At 39.4% G+C, this 20198-nt stretch overlaps 2 protein-coding genes across 2 annotated transcripts in view; both read left to right on the top strand.

The window, feature by feature from the left end:
• The first annotated feature begins 202 nt into the window (after nt 1-202).
• Nucleotides 203-7059, top strand: LOC131083707 (radial spoke head protein 4 homolog A-like). Its single transcript, XM_058024601.1, has 6 exons — nt 203-524; nt 988-1222; nt 2832-3581; nt 4790-4928; nt 5760-5877; nt 6491-7059. The coding sequence occupies exons 1-6, from the start codon at nt 292-294 to the stop codon at nt 6708-6710; spliced, it is 1695 nt and encodes a 564-aa protein (XP_057880584.1). The 5' UTR covers nt 203-291; the 3' UTR covers nt 6711-7059.
• Nucleotides 7060-7980: 921 nt separating this feature from the next.
• CENPE (centromere protein E) overlaps nt 7981-20198 on the top strand; it is a 40067-nt gene continuing 27849 nt past the window's right edge. The window contains exons 1-17 of the mRNA XM_058024658.1: nt 7981-8036; nt 8191-8279; nt 9133-9222; nt 9299-9417; nt 11171-11290; nt 12180-12261; nt 12445-12512; nt 12594-12665; nt 14153-14204; nt 15036-15123; nt 15317-15443; nt 16098-16217; nt 17324-17482; nt 17831-17975; nt 18952-19046; nt 19361-19417; nt 19498-19665. Coding sequence (XP_057880641.1) covers nt 7981-8036; nt 8191-8279; nt 9133-9222; nt 9299-9417; nt 11171-11290; nt 12180-12261; nt 12445-12512; nt 12594-12665; nt 14153-14204; nt 15036-15123; nt 15317-15443; nt 16098-16217; nt 17324-17482; nt 17831-17975; nt 18952-19046; nt 19361-19417; nt 19498-19665 — 1707 coding nt within the window. The remainder of the gene's footprint in view (nt 8037-8190; nt 8280-9132; nt 9223-9298; nt 9418-11170; nt 11291-12179; nt 12262-12444; nt 12513-12593; nt 12666-14152; nt 14205-15035; nt 15124-15316; nt 15444-16097; nt 16218-17323; nt 17483-17830; nt 17976-18951; nt 19047-19360; nt 19418-19497; nt 19666-20198) is intronic.

The raw sequence follows: 20198 nt of genomic DNA, 5'->3' as shown, positions 1-20198 counted from the left end.
CAGGCTGCCGCCCTCCTGAGCCCCAGACGTGGGAACCGGGACCGGCTCCCTGGGAATAGCGGGAGGTAAGGCGAGGGCTGAGGGGAAGCATCTCTCAGCCGCCCCAGGACCTGCGCAGGAGCGCAGGAGACAAGCACGACAAGCGCGGTGTCGGTCACCGAGCCCCGGTGTGCCCCTCGGCCCCCCAGGGCCAGCAGCGCAAGGCGCTGAGCAGCTGCAGGTGCCAGCGCCAGCCATCAGCCAGAGACGCGCCGGGACGAGGCTCCCAGGGCTCCGGGGGCACGGCACAGCATGGATCCGTCGCCAGAACCAGACCCTTCACACGAACCACATAGTGCCTACCCTGAAGATGCCTATGATGGTGGGCATGGCCCTTACCAGCCACACGAACCGGGTTATGGTCTTGACCAGCCCGGATACAGCCCGTATGAGGATGAGATTCCCGATGCAGAAGCCCGGATGCTGGCGATCAAGAATGCAAAAGCCTATTTACTGAAGACCAGCACAAAATCTGGCCTGAACTTGTAAGTCTGAAAAAGGATCACAATCAAACAGGGTAGGAACTATGAGTGGAGAGAAAGGTAAAAGGACAAAGGAAGGTACATATAGAATGGGATAATGTTATACATGCAATATTTCATCACTAGTGATACTTGCATACGAGTGTCCAACATCTTTCAGAAACAAAATCCCTATTGGAATTTTATAGAGAGTTCAAAAACAAGTTTATAAGATTGAGAATAAGTTTAAATTCAGATTCAGCTCATAGACAGGGGGGTATATACTAGAAATGGAGGATGGGAATGCTCTTAAGTATAATCAGACTACTTTTAACCCTAATTTGCCTCAAGGCTCCATGATCCCCTTTCTTCTGTTCCAGTGATTTCTCCAAAGATCCAGACGATTAGCCTTTACTTTTTTTACTGAAAGTATAACTTTCTAAGACTTTTGCATAGTAAGCCAACAATATTTACATTTATATGACAGATATGATCATTTAGCTACTATACTGACCAAGATCCTGGATGAACAGCCCGCAAATACAGTAGACATAATTGAGACTATCAGCCAGGATGTGAAGTGGGCACAGTTTCGGAAAAAAATGGACACTCTTCGAGACGAACATCTGATCCCTCCAACATTTGAAGCTGCAGAAAAGTGTAAAGCTTTGTTCATCAAGGAAGCTGCAGAAGAAGAACATGAAGAACTAGATGAAGAAATGGTGAGTTATTATCAGAGTGAAACAGGTACCAAATATACCAGGGAAGGGGTGGGCAGATGCTGTGAAGGGGAAGGAGAAAGGAAGTTGTGCTCTTCGGCAGTGCTGCCTCTCCTGACCGTACAGATAATTGCAGTCACAGAACCATGTAACATCTTCTCGGCTGAGCTCGTCCCATGTCTAGTTCTGAAAAAAAACCCATCTGCTTACTTAGTTGAGATTTTTTCCTGATGTAAATCTAATATCCTGAGCTGTTATAATCAGGGATGTTCTAGAGGTGATAAACAGAAAGTAAGGTTTGTGACATCTCCCATATGCCAGTTCAGTACGGAATATTGCATCCAAGTTAATTTCTTTTTATAAAAGGAAGGTTTCTTTACCTAAAGTGACCATAATTCTTGATATATTCTTTAACGTACATTCTTCTTGGAGATATATTCTTATTGACATATTCTTTGACAATATTGTGCACTGCTGCTGCTGTAAAATAGCAGAATGCAGAATGTTGTGATTCTTCCAGCTCCTGGTGCAGTTCCAGCCTGTCCTTCTCCAACTAAAACAAAATAGGGTTTTCATGGACAACTAATACAATTGAAAAGCCACTTCTTAAAACAGGAGTTTTGATTATTCAGCTGCTTATATGCAGAAGCATTTGTACCCAAGGAAAAATGAGAAATCTTATAATGAGAAATAAAAGACTATATTTAAGAATTATAATAGCCAAGGGAAATCATTCAACAAGATATTGATTTTCATATGAAGTTAACCAGTATATATTCAAATGAATCACCATTGCAGAGTATAAATACCAGCCACACAAGAGATAGTCCTTCATCTTTTCCATAGCTTGGTATGTATCTTACATTAACAGTATAAGATGCTGAAAATGGGAAAAAAGGTAGGGTATTTCAGAAAAGAATTCTGATTTTTTCATAATCCTATCAATCTTGCTTTTTTATAAGAAACCTGTCAGATCCAGAGAAATTCCACATGAAACTAGTACTAATTCTTCAAAATTCCCTACCCTGTCATGTCCAACTTCTAATAACTCTGTCTGTGTTCTATGATCACCTGCGCCCATAAAATGAGAGATGGGTGGTACAGCAACTGGAAATACTTAATTATTGGCCTAGTTCTGCTTCCACTGAAGCCAGATAGAGTCTTACAACAGACTTTAATAACAGAGGGAGCAATAGTTTAAAAACTGCAGGGAGCTGCAGTATGCCAAGCAACATTCACCCCAGAGAAATGTTGTTGCTCTGGTGCCTAAATATATAAAATCTATATTATCTACAACACAAGGCAACACAGTGTCACCGTTTGCAGGCATCAAAGGCCTCTTAGCTGACATGCCCTAGCACTGAATCCCTTGTAAATCTTGTGTAAGAATGCTGACTTTCCTTATTTTGCAGTAATTAGGAGTTTAAATTTTGAAATCCTGCGTTCTAAGAGCTGCTGTTCATCTTCTCATCTTTACCACTAAAAGACTTTTAATTTTTCTAAATGATAGTAAAAAAAGTAGTGAATGAATGTCTGCAAAGCACTTTGACATGATGAGTGGCACTACAGGAAAGTGAAGTATAATTATCTAACTCTGAATCTTCTTTCCTAGGGAGAGCCTGCTCTACCAAATGTCATGGAAACAGCCTTTTATTTTGAACAGGCTGGAATTGGCCTGAGCAAAGATGAATGCTATTACATATTCCTTGCCTTTAAAAACCTAATTAGTGTTCAGCCAATCCAGACCTGTCGCTTCTGGGGCAAAATTTTGGGCCTGGAAATGAACTATATTATAGCTGAAGTACAGTTACGGGAAGGGGAAGAGGAGGAGGAGGAAAGAGAAGAGGAAGAAGAGGAAACTGTTGCAGAAGAAGAGAAAGAGATGGGTGAGGGTGAGGAAGAAATGGAACAGAAGGAAAAAGAACCTGAACCACCAAAGTCCACCTATAAACCCCCACCTGAGATCCCAAAAGAAGCAAATGGGACTGGGACGAATAAATATGTCTATTTTGTCTGTAATGAGCCAGGCAAACCCTGGGTGAAGTTGCCTCCAGTGACACCAGCCCAGATTGTCTGTGCCAGGCAAATCAAGAAGTTCTTCACTGGTCGCTTGGATGCTCCTATTGTGAGCTTCCCTCCTTTTCCTGGAAACGAGGCCAATTACCTGCGCGCACAGATAGCGCGAATCTCAGCGGGAACCCACGTCTCTCCCACGGGGTTTTACCAGTTTCCAGAGGACGAAGAAGAAGAAGAAGGAGGAGATACATATGAAGAAAACCCTGAGTTTGAGCCTCCTCCTGTGGCTGAAATGGTGGAGTCCCTGGCCATGTGGGCACACCATGTCAAGGGCATTCTGAAGCAGGTGTGTCCAGCATAGCTCACGTGGGCCTTGGATGCTGCTCACACTGCAGTGCTTGTGGGGTAACACAGTGTGAGTGGCACTCCTCACCTGCAAATGCAAACTATTCACCAGAAATGGTGTTGGATTGAAAGATTTTTACATAGAAAATTCATTTTTTATCATATATAATACCAAAATATCTTACACATAAAACATGTACTTTTATATGTTATATAACATATAACACACATTTATATAAAACATATATACATGTTATATAATACATAAATATCTTGCATGTATTTACATATACCATCTATTTTTATGTATGTATATATATATTTAGGAACCCTCTAGATTTAGTACTTTTTCCAGTGATGCATGCTTGAGATTGAAACCTGTCTTCAAATAACAGTATGGAGCTAGGTCCTGATAGATAACAATAATTTCTTGCAATCTTCTGTATTAGGTGTTCTGCTCTGAGATCCTTATTTGATTAAAATGTTTAAAATTCGCTTTTGTTGGGTAGGATGCTAAAACCCAGATAGCTTGTGGTTGTATGCTAAATGAAATTTTCATGGTGTTTTCCTCTGGTTAATTTTTTGTTTTATACTTTCTGCTGTGAAACATTTGAATGAAAAAAACTTTAAAGCGTGTTCTATCAGACTAGTGCTAGAAAGAGGTATTACTAATTTGGTTTTTATTGCTGGATGATTTGATGGCCAGTCTACCAATTCAAGAATGCTAGTGTAAAATAACAGCAAATTATAGGAAATAAGATTTAAACTTACTACCAGCAAAACAGTAGTTGTAAAAAATAAAATTAGTATGCAGTAGAATCTTAAGAACATTTTGTTACATTCCTCTGACTGGCAGCCAAATAACAAGGCATATTTTAAAAAGAAGGAATAAGTCCATAGTTTGCAGTAACTAGTAATCTAGCAAGGATATAAACCAAACTGGCCAGGAACTGAAGAATACAAAATGGCAAAAAGCTGATGACAGCACTATAAGGTTATTCTCAAACAGTAAGCAGGAATGAATGAGGGGAACATTCTGCCAAGAGGATACAATATTTTGTTAACAATATTCCAGTTAAGGAATATATATTTTTCTTCTCCCTATCCCTTAACTGTGTGTGAGTCTGAGTCAATTGTTTTAACTAGTTTTAACTTGCATTCTTTCAATGATTGTTACATGTATTTATTTCTTTTCCACATCAATTATAGGGTCGCTGTGTTTGGATTAATCCTGCTCAAAAATCAGAGGAAGATGAAGAAGAAGGCGAAGAGGAGGAAGAGGAGGAGGAAGAAGAGCGCCAGGAAGAAACAGGACAACCCCTTCTTACTCTGATCTCTGAAGATGAAGGTATTCTTCATGGAATATGAAGTTTATGATAGAGAGTCACTAGGAATGTTGTCATTTAGCAGTAAATATTTGAAGTTTAACACTGACACTTCTTGGAGCAATATACTTTGCCTCTCTAGGGTAAACACGTTCTTTCACAAATCAATCAAAAGCAGGACGATTAACAGTATTGACATTAAAGCTGAAATAATCAGGTTTAGTAGGCAACCATCTTGTTGAGATTAAAAGGAAAAAATAATTTAGACTTGTCATGTTATTGCAAGTTCAAAACAGCTTACTACATGAAATACACGCAGCTATTTTTATCTCATCTTTTTAGGAAAAAAGAAAAATGTATGTTTATTTGTAAGTAAATGGAATAATTAATATGTACACACATACACTGATATATATTACTTTTATAAGAATTTAGATCTTTTAACATATCCCTGCAGCAAATCACAGGAATAAGGGAGCCTCAATATTAGATTACATCAATATTTTATTATTTTTCTACTCTCCATTCTTTAATCAAGGGGAAATATAGCTATACAATTTATCTGCTAGTGATAGAAAGTCCTTGACAAAAGACCCAGGGGTGAGTGCTACTGAATTTTTTCTGTACTGGGAGGGGTCTATCAGCATTCCTGTGCAACCTACCCACTCATGCAAACCACCTGTTGGAAAATAGTGCCTACACTTAGTGTTTCTGACTTCTGGCTCTTTCTGTCGTGCAACTTAACATAAACCTTGCTTGAATTCTGTGCAAGTCTTGTAGCTCAGGCTTAAGTATTTTGTAGAGGCTCGTCAAGTTCATTTATTCATAGACAGTATGTGTTTGGCTGTCTCCAGGCATGAAAAACATCCCTGCTTGGACAGCTCAGGCTTCTACAAACCTGATCCCAGAATATTCAATTGCAATCCTGCAATCTAACCGATGGCCTGGAGCTTATGCCTTTGCATCTGGCAGGTGAGAGTCCACCTGACATGGTTACAACGCTGACTGTATGTGCTACACACAGGTGCCTCTCTAATGCAGGCAGAGTTACTTTATTATTAATTCATTAACTGAGTTCCAGCTATTCCAGAGACTGATGGAAAAGGCCACTTAAATATGCACAGCAACAGTAAATAGGTATTTAAGACTGAAAATAATTAATTATTTGAAAGGCTGGCATAAAGTTAACAGATGTAAATGCTGAATTAGTATTTGAGCACAGTCCTTGATTTAAACATATACTCTTGTGTTTGTGGGACTTTTTACAAAACCAGCTGCATTCTGTGGTTCTAATGTTTGTTTGCTTGCACTACACGTGGTTATTTACCTCCATGTAGATTTCCACGACATAGTCATTCCACTACACAGTACTGCAGTGCAGTGCAGTGACACTTCATCATTTTAAACAGAAGATGTATTAATAACCATTAGGGCAGTTAAAAAGAGATGCTGTGCTTAACATTCTTCTGCTGTAGGATATCTGCACCACAGTGACTCCTTGCACAGCAGAGTAAGGATGCCTGGTGGTCTCTCTGCTAATATTTTGCCAGGGGTGAACATGTGATCTGTCACTTCTCTTTCTCAGGAAATTTGAGAACATCTACTTCGGCTGGGGTCACAAATACAATCCAGAAAGCCACACTCCTGCGCTGCCCCCACCAGCAGAAGCAGAATTTCCCAGTGAGCCAGGAATCACTGAGACAGCAGACCCCACTGTGGAAGAGGAGCTGGCTTTCAAGGCTGCGCAGGAAGAAGCCTTAGCCGAAGCTGAGGAAGAGGAAGAAGAGGAAGGGGAAGATGATTAAATATGGAAGAAAACAGATTGTTTTAAAAGTTTGAACATAAAAAGAGTTTTCATAACGTAGTCATTTTTTTGCTGACCTCAAAAGAAATTATTTTTGAGTGTGCCTTCTTTTTTGATTTCTGTAGGCTTTTCTTTGCAGCTATATTCCTCTCCTTCCCCACCCCTAAACCTGTCCACACTGGGATGAAAGCTTTTTCTGTTTGTTTGACTAAGCAAACATAGTCTGCTTCCTAAAATGATGCTGTTTTGAACAAAGAACTACCACCCACAAGATGTTCACACTGTTTTTCTAGCCCTCACTTCAATACGTATATGCATTTTACCTTAATAAACCTTTATTTAAAATCCCATGACAATGTCGCTCTTATGTGTAAAACCGTACTATTCAGAGTCAGTGGGGCACTGGGGTCTGAGTGCACGGCAGTGATACCACTCATCACTGACTTTGGGGGCTGCACCTCCAATCCTGGGCTCAGTTCTCGGCCCCTCGCTGCAAGAGACATGGGGATGCTCGATCGCATCCAGAGAAGGGCAGTGGAGCCGGGGAAGGGTCTGGAGCACGAGTCCCGTGAGGAGCGCTTAGGGAGCTGCGGGTGTTTAGCCTGGAGGAGAGGAGGCTCGGGGGAGACCTCATCCCTGTATACAAGTGCCTGACGGCAGGGTGTAGCCGGGTGGGGGTTGGCCTCTTCCCCTCAGTCACAAGCGACAAGAGGAAGCAGCCTCAGGTTACACCAGAGGAGGTTCACACGGTAGATTAGGAAAAAATCCTTAATGGAAAGGACTCCCAGCCTTGGGACGACTGCCCAGGGAGACGGCGCAGTCACCGAGCCGGGGGCTGTTTAAAAGGCCGGCAGCTCCGGCTGTGAGGACAGCGTTCGGTCCCCCGGCCGCTGCCATCCGGCAGACGGGGTGGGGGGGAAGGTGTCTCAGGAGAGCTCGGGGGCTGCTCACCCGTCTGCTCCTGGCCGCGCATCCCTAGGCCGGCCTCCCGCACCTCCCCGCCAGCTCGTGCGAGTGGTGCGCTCCACGCACGGCGTGCGTCCCTCGCGGCCAATAGGGAGCGGCTGCAGGCGCAGTTCAAACTTCGGCGGCGGTTGGTGCGGGCGCTCCCGGCTCCGTCCCTTGTCCCGGCCCCGCTGCTCCCGTCCCGGCTCCGTCCCTTGTCCTGGCCCCGCTGCTCCTGTCCCGGCTCCGTCCCTTGTCCCGGCCCCGCTGCTCCCGTCCCGGCTCCGTCCCTTGTCCTGGTCCCGCTGCTCCTGTCCCGGGCGAGCATGGCGGACGAGGGCGCCGTCACGGTGTGCGTGCGAGTGCGGCCGCTCATCTCCAGGTGAGCCGACAAGGGAGGCTCTCTCCGCAGCCTTGGGTGCCGCCGTCCCCCATAGCTGGATAGGGAGGCGGCCGGAGGGGTTCGCGGTAAGGGGCCCGCGTTTTGGGGGCAGAGTCCTCGCCCAATAAAGGTAACACAATGTTTCTTCTTTTAGAGAAAATGCCTCAGATAAAGTGTCCCTGCACTGGAGAAGTGAGAATAATACTGTTTCCGACGTGAGTGGTACCAAAACATTTAGTTACGGTAAGAATGTGAAAGCAGTTGCTTTACGAAGATGTTTACGCGGAACTTTGCTACTGTTCTCTTGAACGTGTCGACTGTGGTGAATGCCCTGAGCTTCTTGAAATGCCCCCTAACCTTCCCAGCTTCGTAATGCCCAAGGAGGGTCATTGGGGCACACAGGATTTCTGGTGCAGGTAGCACTGGGATGTGCTTTTGACGTCAGCTTCCTGATGGACCTTACTTTCTCTGTTCTGGTTCATGCCATATTGGCTTTGGAACACATCTTATTGATCTGGAATCCAATGACAAGTGGACTAAACAAGGGCTAGTCCAGAGCATTTAGGGGGAAGGGTATGGGAGAACACAGTCCCAAAAGTGACTAGGGTGAATGTGGGATCCTCATAACTAGCTGGCTCCCTTTGAGTCTTTTCCTACTGATCAACTCTACTTGTTAATATGAACGTAGCCACTACAAATATTTTTCCCAAAATACAGATTCAGTAAAAGCATGCCCGAGGCTAGGAGTTTAACATTTAACCTGTCTTGTCAGGCTTACCATCCTTGTAGATAAATTAGCCAAAACCTTTTAGGATTAAATAGGATGACTGTTTAACTGTGTTCTTCATTCTTAGAGTTTTTTTTACTTGTCAATTATCTGTGCATTGTGTCTTTTTTTATTTTGTGTTTAATATTTATTTTAAAACTAAATTTTAAAAGCTTGCATTAGTGCTACTACAATGATACTGATATTGGAGCTAACCTGCAGATGATTATGCAAATGTACTGGATTTGAAGTCAGCAATACTGAATGACAGCTTGTTTTGACTTGCAATAGCGTGGATTCGCATCCTTTTTTTTTTGTTTTTGTTTTAAGATCGTGTCTTTCACTCAAGTGACAACACTCAGCAGTTGTATGATGGTGTAGCTGTTCCAATTATACAGTCAGCTGTGCGAGGCTATAATGGTAAGTTTTAAAACTGTTTAAAAAACTTTTGGAATGTATTTCAGAGATACTTAGTAAAACTTAACTATCTTTCTAGGCACAATTTTTGCTTATGGACAGACTGCTTCAGGGAAGACTTACACAATGATGGGGAATGAAGATTCTGTGGGCATTATCCCTAAGGCAATTCAACATGTGTTCAAAATTATTTGTGAGGTGAGCAATTCTATTAAATTGAAGTGACTGAAAGGGCTAGTAATACTTGTGATGGTTACATAAAAATTAATTTTAGTATCAAGAGGCTTATGAAGGAACTTAACTTATATTGGACTAAATGTTGCAGTTACTTTGCCAGCCCGGCAAAGACAAGCCAGGCTCATCTTTTGTTTTCAAACAAAAAGCTAATGGGGACTCTATTAGTTAAGATCAAATCAGAACAAAACTGAGGAGGGTTCTGAGACATGAAGAGTCAAAAAATTAACTTTGAGTAGAACCTTAACCTTCCAAATATGTTAAACTGATTACAAATACAAATATGGACTTGTCAGGACCCAAGACATCCCTCTGGCTGTCCTGAGCAGCCAAGGTCCCTGCCAGGAGTCTCAGAGACCCTGGCACAGAGCCCAAAATGCCTGTGGTTTTGATTATGACCCGTGGAGCAAATTACCAACCTTACATGAAGACCAGCAAGCCACAACAGTTTAGGTAGAATAACAGTGAAGTTATCAAGTTATCACAGGTGGAAAAGTAGAATTTAGGGGTTTTGGGTATGGGGGTTCAGAAGGTAAGATGGAGGGAAATGGGTGTGTCCAGCCTTTCTCCTTCTTGGCCTCCATCTTCTGCTGTGATGTTGGCACTTACAGATTGGTTTAGAGTAGAAGCTCACTGTCTAACATAGGTGATGGGTATTGGAAAGCAATTGTAAACATTATACACATAGTTTTTAGTATAAAGACATAACACCGCCCTGGGGGCAGGCAGAGTGCCTTAGGCTGGCTTGCTGAGCTGACCTCAGCTGGACAGGAGAAAATATTTATATGTAAGATAAAATAAACAACCTTGAGACCAAGAAATGAAGAGCCCTGACTCCTTCAAGCACCGGGCTGGGAAAAGAGACTTTGAACTTCTCTCAGGGTCACTCTGACACGCCAATGATCCCGACAGGGACTCACTTATTAATGTGGTAGATAAGATAATGTGAAGCTTTGTGGTTATTCTGCTATTTTAAAAGTCTGAAAAACTAACAATTAAAGACTTTTTTTTTTTTTTTTTTAGTGGGAAGACTATGACACTATATTTACTTATTTCAGGCTTACAAAAGAATTGCTAATTGCTCAATATTAATAAAAGTAAGGAGAAAGTGTACATTAAAACAGTGATTTCTAAAACATGATTTGCAGAGTGCTTGCTTCTGCCTAGAGGGTTTCAGGTAGTTGTTACCAGTGAAGTGAAATGGTCACTGCTCCTTTAAGGAGGTGCAGAGTATCCTTAGAGGGTTTATAGAAGTAACTAAAGGCAAGAAGATCTTTCTGGAGTCCATTGTGCAGCCTTTCCTCATTCCAACATTCTCTACCAAGGAGACAGGGGAAGAAGCAGCAGCAGCAAAGTAAATCCAAGCAAGCAAAGAGAGAAGACAAGGTTTACAGAGAGGAAAGAGCCTAAGGAGGAGGAAATTGGTTATGGAAATAGCATTTAAGTAGGAGAACTATTGTCATGCTTGTCTTGGGCAGTTATCTTAATTTAATAACCTTAGAAGTGGTATACCATTAATGCAGCTGGAAAGAGGTGAGATAGAAAAAAATTATTCTGTCTTGTTTTATGCTAATGTATAGCAAGGATGAAGGGAAAGAAATCTCTGAAACAATATCCAAACTTTTATCTCAAATTTAAGAATATTTGTATTAAAAGATGTCCATCAGTTAGTCTGTTAATTTGTTTGATTTTTTTTCCCTCTCCCTTTCAACATTAGATTCCAGACAGAGAATTCCTGCTAAGGGTTTCATACATGGAAATCTACAATGAAACAATTACTGATTTGCTTTGCGATACTAGGAAAAAGAAGCCCCTGGGAATTCGTGAGGATGTTAATGTAAGTGGATGTTATGTGTAAGTACTGGATCTGCTTGGAGTAAAAGAAGTTTGGAAAAAAAGCCTTCAGAAGCACCCAGTGGAAAACTTTTCTAGGACAAACTGTGTAATTGTATCTTCAGCATTAGCGGAAGAACATTTGATGTAGCAGAATAACAACAGTGACTTTGGGTTTGCTATTGCTAATTCATCTTTGTAAATCTTTATAAAAGTAGACTTAAACCTCAAGGTTTCCAGGATGATATATTTTATTTAACTTTGACAGTAAAACATCAAGAATTGTTTAGTTAAGCTCTATGTGTTTCAAGTTTCTGACAGATATACAGAGTTACTTTAATATCATCTTTGTATCATCTAGCAAGTGGTATACTGCTGTGATCATAGAATAACCATGTGACTAGAACTATTCAGTAAGATGATCACTATAGAAAAAGAAATCTGTATTAATGCCATCTTCAGTTTCTTTATAATGTAAGGTTTTGTAGGAAATAAAAATTGTTGGTTTGGGTTTTGGGGCATTTTTTCCTTTGGCTCCCTTAAATGGTCATGGTTTTGGAACATAGGAAGAAGGGAAATTTATCAGTTGTATAATACGTTCTTATAAGAATTACTGAGAAATATACTTCTAAATTCCCTCAGAAAATGACAAGGATATTTCACACAGCCCTTCTGTTTTTAGGAAACTTTCTAAATCTATTGTTTGATTCTCTAGACACCAATTGCCTTTGACAATTTCGGTCAAAGTCTAAACTTTACCCATCCCTTGTGTTTAGAGAAAAAAGACATTCAGCTGTTGAATGAATACCATAATAATTGCTGGTAATGTTTACTTTATGTATTGAAGTGTGTTTTGGAGTTCAGTAAAATTTATTAATGTGCTTATTCTGTAGAGGAATACATATGTAGAAGATCTGATTGAAGAAGTGGTGGTTGCCCCAGAACAAGTTATGGAATGGATCAGAAAAGGAGAAAGTAAGTATTTAGACAATGTCAGCTGATAGCATTAAAAAGTTTTGGCTAATCAGGTATACTTAGAACCATGGGATATCCCTTTGGCTTTATATTCATAAACCAAAATTTTTCAGAGAGTTTTAAAATTGTGCTTTTTGTCTACCAGATTATAAGCAGAAGTATTCTAATGTTGCTTTTTGGCAGGAAATCGCCATTATGGAGAAACAAAAATGAATGAACACAGCAGCCGTTCTCACACTATCTTCAGAATGGTAAAAACTGCTTCACTACTGGGAGTGGTTTTATTGTTTTCAAAGTAACAAAAACTTCATTGCACTTCATTGTATTTCTAGATCATTGAAAGCAGAGAACGAAGTGACCCTGCAAATGCAAACTGTGATGGAGCAGTCATGGTTTCCCACTTGGTAAATGTCTATTTAATACCTTCTTGGAGTACAGGTTAACAAGAGAATTTGTTGTTACTGCATGTTTGAGAGACTAATGGTACTTCATAATGTCTTACAAGAGCTCTTTGTTGTTAACTCTGACAGATGTTTCTTAAGTACAGAGGGAGACTCCTGTGGCATTATCTAGAGCAGATGTTCCCACCAGAGGGAGTTCTACATGAGAATTACTCATGCTGGGTTGGGTAGTTTATGTGTTATGACCTTCTTGGAGCATAAGGGACTATGTCAGAATGCTCTTGCATTTTGTTAAATAAATCTTCCCTACAATTGTTTCTGACCACTGACAAGTCCAGTGAAATAACCTGTAAAATAGGCAACCTTAAGACTTCCCTTATCCTCAAATTTAGTTTCTTGTTAAAAGAACATATGGCCTACATCTGCAACGGCCAAAAGATTCATTTTTTTCAGCAGTAACCCCTCTTAGCATCTCTTTGGTATATGAAATACCACAAACTGGGGGGAGTACCACTGGACATATCTAGAGTAATGTTAAGCCTTTTCTACAACCTTTTCTTGATTCTTATAAAATTATCTGAAACAACAGGAATGGAACCAATATGAAACTATTTGAGCCTGCTAAAATCTGATGAGCACTCGTACTCAGAATTGGAAATAGCATTAAGTTAATCACATGCATTGTGGAGAGAGCTTTCTGTTCTGGCTTCATGTGAAAAAGATCTGGGCTCTGAGTGTAAACACTGCTCGTGCAGTATCTCAACAAACTAATACCTACTTTTTGTGCTTACCATAACTTAGGGTATCTACTCTTCCTGCTCTGCCCTTCTGCCCCATCTCAGTTCCAACTGACTTTACAGTAACCATGAGTAACAGGGGTGATGGGAGAGGGATTTTGGCCCTCTTGGTCTGCTGCTGCTTAGTGGAGTTAGTACAGGATTTTACTCCTCTGAAGCAAAAATTAAAGTGAGGGCTAATTGCTCATTATGGAGTGCCATAATGTTCTAGTTGGTTTTTAACCAGGTTTGGAGTGAGGCTTTTCCTCTGGTAGTTCATTTATTTTCCTTATCTCCACAATGATAGGCAAGGAGAGACACACAGCCAGCTCAGGACAGGACACTAGATCATCTCACCTAGGCTCTTTCCCATGAAAGATTCCTACAGCTGGATTAGTAGTTAACACTTCTGTATTGAGAAACTGTTTCTCTTTTTGCGACCAAGGGTAGAGGTTGTTTGTTGCACTGCGAGTTTGAAGCACTATTTGGGGTGGAATAATAGAATTCATACAAACTTACTCCACACCCTTATGTACCTTTGAAAGTATTGGTTTTGTGTAGTAGCTATGCATTAATTCCAGTAATGACAGACACTTTACTTTTTTTTTGAAGGTTAACTTTAGTTTATGAAATTCTTAGCAGAGATTTAGAATTATGAGGACTTAAAATGAATTGCCTCAGAACTAACCAGTGAAATATTTGATGCATTTGCAGAACTTGGTAGATCTGGCAGGCAGTGAAAGAGCTAGTCAAACAGGATCTGAAGGTGAGTATTAAATGAGGCTCCACTGACAACAGTCTGTTAATTAACCCCTATGAGAAACTATGATAGGAAATTATTTGATCCATGTGCTATTATGTTATTTACAGTTTATAAATAAGACCTTTTCCCCTTGCTAGGACAGGATCTACTCAGGAAAATACTGTAAATGCTGTAAAGTGCAAACAGTTAAATAGTAATATGCCTTTTGTAGAATTGCAGGCCCAGCATCAGTCCTGCACTGAGCTAATACAATGGGGATGACTCAGTGAAGATGCACCTGTAATAACAAAATCACAATAAGCTTTTTAGGGACCTGTGTGTCAAGGTGAAGAGGGAATAGATGGCTCACTCTTTAGTTCAGAGGAAGCTCACCTATGAACAGTGACAGCATGAAGCTGCACAAAAGTGCCTTCATCAGAAAAAAGTGATCTGAGAGGGACACAGGTAGTAGTCTCTCTTACAGAGTGACTAACCTAAAACTCGTATCTAAGTCAGGTATGTTGTATGTGTAAATGTGGGCATTTGCAAAATTTAAACAGGAAGCTTAAAAATTGTAGTTCTTTTGGCCTCAGATGCTTACTAGGTAAAAGTTCCAAATGTTTATTTTTGGTTACTGTTTTATTTCAAAATTTGGCTATCGTATTTATTTTGGCTATCATAAAGGATTGGGTACTGCCTGCTACTGGGTCAATAGTGCATTGTGGCACTTAAGGTTTAACTCCTGGACAACCAATCCCTCTGAGCATAACATAGCACAAAAGCTTGACAGGTTGCAAATGTATCTTAGTATTGTTATAAATTTAAAATAGTCCTAATAAAATGTGTGGTACCTAGGTGTTCGACTGAAGGAAGGCTGCAATATAAATCGGAGCCTGTTCATTCTGGGTCAAGTTATCAAAAAACTTTGTGATGACCCCTCTGGGTAAGCAACTGTTTGTACACCTATTATAAGATAAGGTGCTGCTAAACTAAGCACCTTAAACTAAATTAAAATCCTTTCTTTATAACCTTATGTAGATAACTGTTTCACATAACCTATTACCTCTAGAAAATGTATTTATCACGCTTATGCAGAAATCTGACTTTTTTTTTTGTTGTTGCCTCTTTTGTATTAGCTTCATAAATTACAGAGACAGCAAGCTGACTCGAATTCTGCAGAACTCCCTTGGAGGAAATGCTAAAACAGTTATTATTTGTACAATTACTCCTGTTTCTTTTGATGAGACACTCAGCACTCTTCAGGTAAAGCTTCTCACCTCTTCTCCAGCACTAGTAATTGTAGACAGATTTAAGGAGTGGAAATGTAATCTTCTGGATCTTTAATGACTTGGTTCTTCTGAAGGGCTTCTGTAAACTCAGAATTTGAAATACTTTTTTGTATACAGCATCTTTTCCCAATCATCTTGTGCTAGGTTGTCTACCTAGAGCTTTTTGGAAGTTGGAACTTCCAAAACTCAAAGCTCCTTCTCTCACTTTGCAGGCAGGAGATAACTACTTCTATCTCATTTGCCTTTTCCAAACCTAGTTAGAGAAGTCTTTGCTAGCACAAGATGTTAGGCACTACAGGAATTGAACTGTTTATTAACAGTATACATTCTGTAGGTAAGATTGACCCCCTTTTTGATGATCTTTTCAGCTTTTTATTAAATAAAATAACTTGGGATACTCTTACTTGTTATGCCTCACGTTTTAGATATTAATATCAAGAAGGGAAAACCGAACCTGTTCAAAGCTTAGAAGACATTAAAAATAAGCTAATTCAAATATTTGTGTCCTATTATATGTTGCTCTTTATCTAATAAACTCTCCCTTTAATTCTGTTGGGAAATATGGGACAAAATAAGTCTTTTAGATATTTGTTCTTCAACTATTATCCATGAAAGACTGTTCTTCCAGTTTGCCAATACAGCCAAAGGAATGAAGAATACACCAAAAGTCAATGAAGTTCTTGATGATGATGCCCTCCTGAAAAGATACCGCAAAGAAATTCTGGACTTGAAAAAGCAGCTGGAGGAAGTATGTAATAAACTTAAATAAATCAATCCTTAGTACTGATAGCTATTTAGAGACTAGCTGTTTTAAACCAAAACCAGTTAAATTTGGAGGAGTAGGTGAACTCTTTGAAGTGGTATTTGCTATTTTTATTGAGAGAATAAAAATTGAATAGGTGATGAATAGTCTAGAAGAACTAATGATAGTCAACATCTGTGTGCAGGCTAAGGCTGATTGAGATCAACTGACAGAATTGTTAACTGGTTACACCTAATTAGTTGGTTTACATAATTAAGAAATAGAAATTTGTGATGCGTTATAGCACACTTTAACTGATCAAAAGAAATAACAAATCATATAATTAATGATCAAAACAAATCATATAACTAATTAATCTAAGAAGTGATTGAATGTCTAAGATCCCAACTTCATATAATTTCCTTCCTTACTGATGTCTAACTTCAGTTTGAGTTGCAGAAAGTTGCAACTGCATGAATATCACTGGCAAAATTTAGGTCATGTATAGGTGGAAGTTGCATTTAGAAAATGAACAATAGTAACTTCTCACCAAACTATGTAGTCTTTGATGTTTTTCCTTCTCTAAAAATCTATGGAGCTGCAAAAGAATCTTGCAAGTCTTGTTAGACCACAGATAGTAAAACAAAGCACAGGAAAACAGTGCTGACTGTACTGTTCTAGTGCATTAAATCAAAGAATCCATGTTTTTTGTTGCAAACTATAAATATCATTAGAAAAAAATTTTAGAACAATTATTTCTTATTTTTAATGATAATGAATTTGCAGCATGAACTTGGGAGTATGTTTTGTATCTTCTGTGATAGCAGGTAGTAGTTATATTTGGGAGAATGCTCTTTTTATACCTAGAAAAATCTGAGGCTGTGTTGTTTCTGGGAGTTTTGACCACTTTAAATACTCAGTCTACAGTCAAAATGTAAACTTAAACTACAGACTAAACTGTCATTTTCATTCTAAAGGATTAAAGACTTCTCTTCCAGACTTAAAGGAGTATATGTGTGTAGTTGTTTTTAAGTATCAGGAATTGTGTATCTTCTGTAGGAGTGATTTCTCCTCTTAAGATGTCAGTGTAATTACTATTCTCTTTTTGGAAGGTATCTTCAAAAACTCAGATTCATGCAATGGAAAAGGACCAACTGGCCCAGCTGTTGGAAGAAAAAAATTCTCTTCAAAAAGTACAGGAGGACAGAATACGAAACTTAACTGAGATGCTGGTGACTTCTGCTTCCTTTGCCTCAAAAGAGAAAGTTAAAGTAAGCACCTGTTCAGATCTTAACCTGATAACTCTAAAATACTTTGCAAAAAGTGACATTACATACATAGGTTTATACTGACGATGAAGAGTAAGTGTATGATGGGTAATTTTCACTCTTTTTTCATATTTTTAAAGGGCTAATTTTTAAATTCTGTCAATTCAGTGTTGCCTTGTGGTGAATAGACTGCAGGGACTTTTTTGCTTTCCAACTAATTTTGAGGAAATGGCAAAATGCTGTCTAGTTAACTGGTGATACAGGTACTGATACAGAGCTAGCCTGAGGCAACATTTACTCTCTGCCTAGTGGTTTGGTTTTATCCTTTTTTCTGTAAATATTTTTTTAAAGGCCAAGAGAAGAAGAAGAGTTACTTGGGCTCCTGGTAAAATAAACCAGGCAAACGTGAGCTTTTTTGAAGACTTTGCAAATGCAATGCCAACTGAAAAAAAGAAAATGAAGTTGTCTCTGCCGGCAGTACCAGATGTGGAGGATTGTAAGTAACTACATGGTCTTTGAGATCCTATCCAACCCAGACCATTTTATTTCATTTTCTGTAGAATTCCCAATAAATAACTTTGCAAGCACTGCATTGCATTCCCCCAAGGGAACAAGTTGATCCTTTGATAGCACAAATTAAAAAACAAAATAACCAGACTCCAAGGGTTGATGTACACTTTTCAATGAAAAGTGCTTCTGCTACCCCAACTTCACTTGATATTGAGCTTTTAATTCTTTAAACCTAAGGGGAGAGCTGTGAGATAAATGGCAGGGTCTATGAACACTTGCCATGCAGCCTTCCCACACCCCCTAGTATTTTGGGAAAGTGTTCTTTAACAGACTATCCATTTCAACCCATGTTCTTTTCCCAAAAATGGAGAGGTGTGTGTAAAATCCCCCAATCCTAAACAAGAATAGGAAGTCATTACTCAAAAGTCAGGTTGAGACAGAAATTCAAGGATTCATAAGGAGTGAACTGAAAATTGGAAAAGAAATTTTCTAAGAAGATTGAACTGAAGACAAGAGGACAATTTAGCAGTATTGTTGCTGAATTACATCTTACATCCTTATTACCTCTCCTGTCAAACATGTATTTGCTTGTAAGTGGATTGGTCTGGGGTTTTTTTTTCTGTATGAGGGTGGGGTGCTTTTTTTCCTTATATCTTGCAGGGTATTGTTGAGTGGCTCTTTCCTTGACACTCAATCTTCTCCTAGTCTGTACTTAAGCATATATTCTGGGTTTGATTTAGACTTCGTGATGAGATGGTCAACATAAGTGTAGGGATTGGACTTCAGTGGTGTTCCCTTTCAAAACAGAAAATCATGAGAGTCAGAAGTCTTATCTTACTCAGTGTGCTGTGGTTTTGCCATTGAATGATTGTTTCCAATGTGGTAAAATTATTTTAGGAGAAAATTTTTGATGCTTAGTTTAAAATCTACTGGTACTTTTGTTAATACATCTTTCTTTTCAGCTACCTTAGAGAATTCTGGGTATGACAGCCATAGCCTGATGGTTCCTGATCAAATTTCAGAAGAAGATTGGATTGCTGGTCCTAACGTGAATTGGGTAACATCATAATCTGTTTTGACTTTTTGATACTTGACATATGCCTAACATGCTTCTCAGTAGTATCAGCCTTACTCTTCTGTAGAACAGCAGTGTTCTGTGTCTGCAGAATTATTGAAACTGGCTAGAAAGTCTCTTGGAATCTCTGTGAAGCTGTGGGATGGTTCTGTGCTTCTGTGGGTTTGTGGCAAATGATCCAGTCAACGTTGGTCTTTAAACAGAATTAGCTATGTGCAAAGACAAGCAACAAGGAATATAATAGTCCACTTGCTTGATCTTGGTGATCTGATAACTGAGGGTGTTTCTTTTTCTAGACCCAGAAAGACTTTGAAGAATCTGTGCAACTCTGTGAAGCATTAGCACTAGAAAAGGTAGGTCTGTTCTGAATTTTCTAGAAATAAGGCTGGTATTGCAGCAACAGCTTCTAAAGTTTCTTGTGCCACTTCTTCAGGATATTGCTGTAAACGAGGTCAACGTCCTGCAAGCTAACTTTGATAATCTAGTGCTGGAAAATGAGCAGTTGAAGTCAGAAATAAATGAACTGAAAGAGAGACTGAAGGAAAAAGCAGAAATAGATGAATTTGAAGCACTGGAAAAGCAAACACAAAAAGATCATGAGGTAAGATGCATTGAAATAGAGACAGATGAATCCTCTATGCCCAAATGCTATCTGGAGTTTATTCAATGTACATAGCCTTGCATGCTGATTCACAAACAGATGGTGTTATAAGCTACATTCAGCAACAGAATGAATGAATGAACCCAGGATTTAAACTGGATTTACTTAGAGTGTAGAATTCAGACAAATTTTTGGAGAGTTACATACTGAAGCCCAGTTAAACATGTATTTATGTGTATTTGTATATGTTATTTTTATAAATCTGTGATCTGAATTTCACTCTAAACTTCTGTGTGGCAGTTATTTTGCTGCTTAAATACATTTTAGAACTGTTTTGAAGTTCAGGTAGGGTTGCTGAACCGTATTTCCTGTATTTCTTGTGTGAAACATCTTGTCTTAAATTCCAAGATAGTTCATTTTGGTAATCCATGAACTACATGAGCATTAACTTTGAACATATTATTTAGCTTAGTTGTGAAATTATTTTAAAACAATAGTAAGAATAGCAATAGTAAAAGCAAACATTGTATTTT

The sequence above is a fragment of the Melospiza georgiana genome, chromosome 5 (assembly GCF_028018845.1).
Source record: "Melospiza georgiana isolate bMelGeo1 chromosome 5, bMelGeo1.pri, whole genome shotgun sequence".
In the NCBI taxonomy this organism is placed as follows: Eukaryota; Metazoa; Chordata; class Aves; order Passeriformes; family Passerellidae; genus Melospiza; species Melospiza georgiana.
Note: the sequence above shows the minus strand (reverse complement) of the source record. Positions and strands in the feature narration are given on the sequence as shown.

Bases quoted from the DNA above. Each gene is read 5' to 3' on its own strand.
- LOC131083707 (XM_058024601.1), top strand. From the start codon at position 292: ATGGATCCGTCGCCAGAACCAGACCCTTCACACGAACCACATAGTGCC. The intron at 525-987 runs GTAAGTCTGAAA...TTTATATGACAG, and splicing joins ACAAAATCTGGCCTGAACTT to ATATGATCATTTAGCTACTA. The intron at 3,582-4,789 runs GTGTGTCCAGCA...CATCAATTATAG, and splicing joins TCAAGGGCATTCTGAAGCAG to GGTCGCTGTGTTTGGATTAA.